Here is a 6000-nt window from a genome sequence, read left to right as displayed (position 1 = left end):
TTTGGTCAACTACTCATTCTAGTGCAGAGTCCACGCTAAACCATTGAAGAAAATACAAATGTCCAGAACAAGAGCATTTTCTGTTTATTAGACTGCTCTACGTGGAGGAAATTCTATGTTCTATAGCTGTGATCTACAAAGCCTTCCACGACACGGAATTTTACAGCTGAAGCAGTGAATTCTAACCATACTGTCATTGATTTGAGAATAAGTTTCAACATTTCCCAGCAACTCTTCGAAGGGCTTGTTTGATTGTGCCAATGGATGCAGCATTCAATCCCTTGTGCTGTAATAAACATTACGACACTACTTAAGGAATCATATTTAATAATAATCAACAAGTTAACCTCGATGATATAAATAGATGGTCACTTCCATTATGTAATCTTGAGTTCATACCTTTGATTTGATGGTCAGAGAAAGGATCCCGTCCATGGTAGATGATTGAACCGAATGAGAATCTAAATGGAGATGACTAGCTACATCCATTATCTCCAGCAATATTCCCTCCCTCCAAAGACACTTGATCTCGATTAGAACATCCTCTCTATTCACGCTGACAGTTATACTTTCAGCTGAACCATCTTTTGATACATTATGGTTGATATCTGGCTCCATTTCATCCATGTCTGGAGCCTTCCTCTTATTTGTCAACGAATGTTTTCCATTTCCTATCTTATTGCTGCCATAGTTATCAGATGTCCTCTCCGCAGTATCTTGGGGTTTTCTTTTGGTAAGAACCTCCAATAGCTCCCTGTTAGCTCCCAACTCTTCAACCTTTCTTTCAAGCTCTTGAAGGTATTCGATGGTCTCATCTAGTATAGATACTTTATCAACCTGCACAAACAATGAAAAAATTATCCTACGGCTCCCTGTTCAAGACCAATTAACGCTCGGGAACTAATTCTTAACTACCTTGCTGATTGAAGGGACAATTGATTTCAGAATCATAAACCTGTTATTCAGCTTTTCTCTTTGCTTCCTCTCAGATAATGCATGGCTTGCACAATTTTCATCAGCCTCTGGCCTCCCTACTACAACTTTATTGCTATTATATTCTGGGGAGTCAAGCAAGCCATCAACATGCATCCGAGGAACTTCAAGTAGTATCTTCTTTAGTACTTTTTGTCGAGTTCCACTTTTAAATTTGTGAGCATGCACCGATCCTGCTTTCTTCCAACTGACAAAGCTCGATTCCTGGTAACAATTCTGGACATCGGGTCCTAAAATCAATGGATTGGAGGTCTTTAAGAGACATGAGAGAACACTTTGATAATGAAAATCTTCGCTTCGAAGGTCCAATGAAGTCAGCTTCGTGTGATTGCAGTCTTGAACATCCAGATGATTCTGGTTATTTACCTTCACATTCTTCAAAATAGGAACAACCTTCACAGGATCTACAATTGTTTGAGATATGCAGTCACTAGAATTCAAGGAATGATGGACACTGTGGTCATCATCCATGAACTGCAAACTTTGCATTTGGGAAGCTCCTCCATTTAACCCTTCAACCATAATCGAATCTGCAGCCAACTGATCATTTGAATTGCGGTTAGGGGAAGTTATGTCTATTTCTCCACATCCTATAACTGGAATCGGTTTGGTGTCAAGTGTTTCACGATTGAAGGTGGCACATGCAAGCTCTTTGTCACTTCTTGCACTAGAATTCTGGGCAGCTACTGCGTACGGGATCTCCAAGAATGATGTTTTTATGTGATTAATGAGACTTGGGTCCTCCAAAACCTTTAGAAAACAAATTACAATGAAGCAACATGACTTGAATTGGCAAATGTAGTGTTGTGCAGACAACAAATCTGTAGTTGATTATACTCTAAATTGAGATCTGACATAAGTATTTACCTGCTCAGTCACACCCAGCTCAATCACACCTCTCATAAATGGAAAGCAAACCACGGTCTGAAAGTTTAAACAGGAAAGTTTGCTCAGATTTTGGTATAATCCATTTACGCTGGTTCTAAAATATTCTTTCATAGAGGATGTAATGCATTCAGTAAAAAGTGCATTGTTGTGTGCCTGAGCCTATAATATACTGGAATTCTACTAGGAAATAGGTAGAATTGGTACCTGAATTGATGCACTCTGAGGTTTATGTCGCCACAATTCCCATCATAGAACAAGATACAAAAGGATTAAAAGGAGAAAAGGTTAGTTTCTTTTATCATTTTGAGTATGTCTAACATGCACAACTTTTATTCAGAAATTAAATAAGATCTCAGAAAGGAAACAGAATCCTGACCTTAGCTAGCAGAGAGCGACTGAATACTTTACTATCTGCATAATGAGCATTGCATAGCCAAGTAGGATGACCATTTGCTAATGTTGTTCCTGGCAAGCTATGAACAATTCAACGGAAGAATTAACGACATTTGAACTCTAAAAATGAGTAAATTGAAAGGCCTGGTTCAGAAAAATGGTAAAGAAAATGAAGTTACCCTTGGCCAATGTCGAATATGAAGGACATGCAAACCAAATAATACCACTCTGTATCAGTGAGATCTTCTGGAGATAATGCAGCTGAAGGTCTTCTAGCTTGTGGACTGGCTTCACCAACTGAAAGTGACTCGTAGAGTTCTCTTAATTGCTCACTTCTCTGTAAACCCAATTCATCTTCATCAAGCTCTATGGATTGAATTGTCTTCCTTGTTTTAATATCTCCGTTGTAGTACCCATCACCCCACTCCAACACTCTACAAAATTCACATTAACCAGTGATAAGAACATGAACAAACAATGCATGCGAGCTACGAGCATGAGCAGCTCATATAAGATCACAGTGCTCATGGCCATAATCAACACACAAACAAATAGACTACCCTTTCTCTCAGGGCGGGCAAAAAAAGAAATGCTTATCATAAATGCTATGTTCTTTTGTTGGGGAAAGGTAAATACACCTTCAAAGAAAGGAACCAAGAGCCATCTTGATAGATGTTCTGTACAATGAGGACAATAAGGTTTTAGAAAGGGGTCGATTCCTTTAAAGCTAAGCCTAAAGTTCAACTCATGAAGCTAAAAATGCCAATTACATGTCAAAATCATTACCATTTGCACAATTCTTTACACAAAAACCAGATTTCACTCCAACAATAGAAGATCAAACTTAGCTGACCCACTTTCACAAATACTACAAACAAAACACAGAAAATTTTCTTTCACGAGATTCTTAAAATATATTTTTTTGGCTAAAAAAAAAACAATATCTAAAAATAAAGTAAAATATTAGCACCGATACACACAACAAAAATTGAGGAGATATGGAAAGGATTGGTTAGTACCCTGGTTGTCTTGCTGAAATGGACCAGAAGATGGCGTAGCTCCACTGAATGCTCCTGACAGCAAGAGCAAGCTGTTTCTTGAGGTTCCCTGGTAGTCTCTCTTGGTTGTGGAGCTTAGTAGCCATATTTTAAGATCAAAAGGATAAAAACTCACCACTTTTATCAGATCAGTCACAAAACAAGAATCTTGCTTTAAACTTTATTCTGCATTTCTAAACACCAGAAACTTTGACGATGGAATATTATTCAGTATCTCAAGAACCACATGCTTAAAATCTAGATTCTTGAATACCAAAAGTAGGTTTGCTCAAGAAAACAACAGAGACTAGAAACTCAAGGTTGGAACTTGTGAGATTAGTAATGAAGCTTGGAGAATCAACCAAGAGGTAGTTCAACTCCTCGTTTTATCAGAAGTGAAAAACATACTACTTTGGAGACTGACTAGACAAGTGTAGTGCTTAAGTTATCTCCTTTTATGAAACAAGAAACAAAACACAAACTTTGATAAGGAAAGGGACAATGAATGGAAGTAGAATCTTTCTTGGTTTCCACTTTCAATCTTGTAAATGGTATCTTAATTATTCTAGAGTGCCTTAACAAAGTAAGCCCAGAAAGAGAAAGCTCATGAATGGTTGGAAAACATACCCCAACTTAATTCCCTTCCTTTTCAAGCCTCAGAAAGAGAAGCTCATGAATGGTTGGAAAACACACACACACACACACACATACTTATTCCCCTTCCTTTTTAAGCCCCAGAAAGAGACGCTCATGAGTGTTTGGAAAACACAAACCCACTTATTTCCCTTCCTTTTTTCTTCTTTTTCAAGCTCTAAAAAACACAATAGAATCGGTTTAAGAGCCTATTAAAAGATCTGGGTATTCACTGGCCCAGAAAACTGAGACACTTGGAGCTACAATACTGTCCACGCAAAACAATTTTCTTCTTTATTGAACTCAACGAAGGTTATTTTCACAGAAAAAAAGTTCAAAAATACTTCCTATGGTCGGCAAATACTGAGAGGGAGAAGACAAAACGGCTCCAAGACAAGCAGTATTCCATGTGCAAATTTTAAGTGCTTAATTTTTGCTTCATTTCTTCTTTAAGTTGAGATCTTAAAACCACCCTAAAAAATTTACAGAGAACGAATGATGTATTATGAGAAGAAAGATTTTCATCCTTTGAATTCAAAGTTCATGCAAAGAAGGGAAGAGAGAGAGAGAGAGAGAGAGAGAAAGAGAGAGAGAGAGGAGTTGGGTGGGGCCTTGAGCAGTTATTCAGCAAGGGAGAGATCATCTTGTACTAACCACTAACACTATGCTTTGATAGTGGAATTTTGTGAAAAATGGAGTCTTAAGTAAGAAACAACCAAGAATATTTATTATCTTCTTATAATATATGACTTTAGTACATTCTTCTTTCTAATTAAAAAGAAAAAAAAAAGGCAAATTCTTCTTATCTCACAAAGAATATATATATATTCTAGGCTAAGCTTCGTCATGAGCTGTCAACTTTTTTTCTAAAAAATTACCGGGTGTCCAAACTATTTTGACGAATTTTTAAAAAAATTACCGGGTGTCCAAACTATTTTGATGAATTTTTAAATATATATATATATATATAATTTATTATTTAAATTATAAAATCAAGATAAATTTATAAAAAAAATAGACTATAATAAAAAATAATAATATAGAACAATAAGATTGTACAAAGAAAATCTCCAATAAATTAAATATTAAAGATGAAACCATGAAAAAAATAATTACATAAAAGATCTAAAAAAATAATAGTAAAAAAAATTAATTAGAAAGCAGGTAAAAATTTTCAATTTAAATGTTAAATTGAATTGGAAAATAATTTTAATAAAAGAAAAAACAAATCCAAAGAATAAATTCAAAATAAAATAACAAAAATTTTAATTGAAAGCTAGAAAATCTCTAACAAGAAAGTCAGAGAAAAAAATTAAAAAAATAATAATTGAAGGATTAAATTGAAAAAAAAATTATATAAAAAAACTAAAAATAAAATAAGAGATCAAAAGAAAAAAGACTAAATTAAAAAATCAAAAATAAAAAGAACAATCATATACTTCATCTAGCATAAAAAAAATAAAAAAAATATTGGTAACAATATGATCACCATACGTTATCACACACCATACTGTGTGAAAAAAACATAGTGAGTTATGTAAAGAGATAACAAAAGATCAAGTTTGGTTATTAGGTGATATCTAGCGTGTCACCTGAATGATGCAAACACCATCTGCTTGTTGGTATGTGTTGAGCATAAAACAATTTTTTAATAAAAAATTTTAAAAATTAACATGAAAAATTATTAATTATTTTTTATTATTATAAAAAATTAATTATGAATTGAAAAATAAATGCACATATAGGATAAAATAAATAAAATATTATATATGAAAAGCTGCCTGCAAGCAAAAAAAAAAAAAAAACATTCAAAATCATATTTCATTATTTGGATGCAACCACGGAAAAAAAAAAAAGTTATCATCATAAAAAAATTATTTAAATTTTTATAATAAAAATATATTAAAATATAAATTTTATCTTCGTGGAGTATCAATGACCATAGACTTAAAAAAACAAAAATACTGATAATATTATATAAAAATAATTACTATAATTTTATTTGAAAATAAATATAAGTTTGAATGGTATCCAATGAATAGCCATTAGCGGTTGT

At 33.7% G+C, this 6000-nt stretch overlaps 1 protein-coding gene across 1 annotated transcript; it reads right to left on the bottom strand.

The window, feature by feature from the left end:
- Window positions 1–4576, bottom strand: LOC105129061 (transcription factor GLABRA 3). The gene is made up of 8 exons (XM_011030985.1): window positions 3294–4576; window positions 2454–2708; window positions 2258–2354; window positions 2086–2100; window positions 1861–1917; window positions 916–1743; window positions 400–837; window positions 1–286 (listed from the first exon to the last, which is right to left on the bottom strand). The coding sequence occupies exons 1-8, from the start codon at window positions 3416–3418 to the stop codon at window positions 215–217; spliced, it is 1887 nt and encodes a 628-aa protein (XP_011029287.1). The 5' UTR covers window positions 3419–4576; the 3' UTR covers window positions 1–214.
- Between the last annotated feature and the right edge of the window lie 1424 nt (window positions 4577–6000).

The sequence above is a fragment of the Populus euphratica genome, unplaced genomic scaffold (assembly GCF_000495115.2).
Source record: "Populus euphratica unplaced genomic scaffold, PopEup_1.0 scaffold48.1, whole genome shotgun sequence".
In the NCBI taxonomy this organism is placed as follows: Eukaryota; Viridiplantae; Streptophyta; class Magnoliopsida; order Malpighiales; family Salicaceae; genus Populus; species Populus euphratica.
This window is presented reverse-complemented; position numbering and strand designations above follow the sequence as displayed.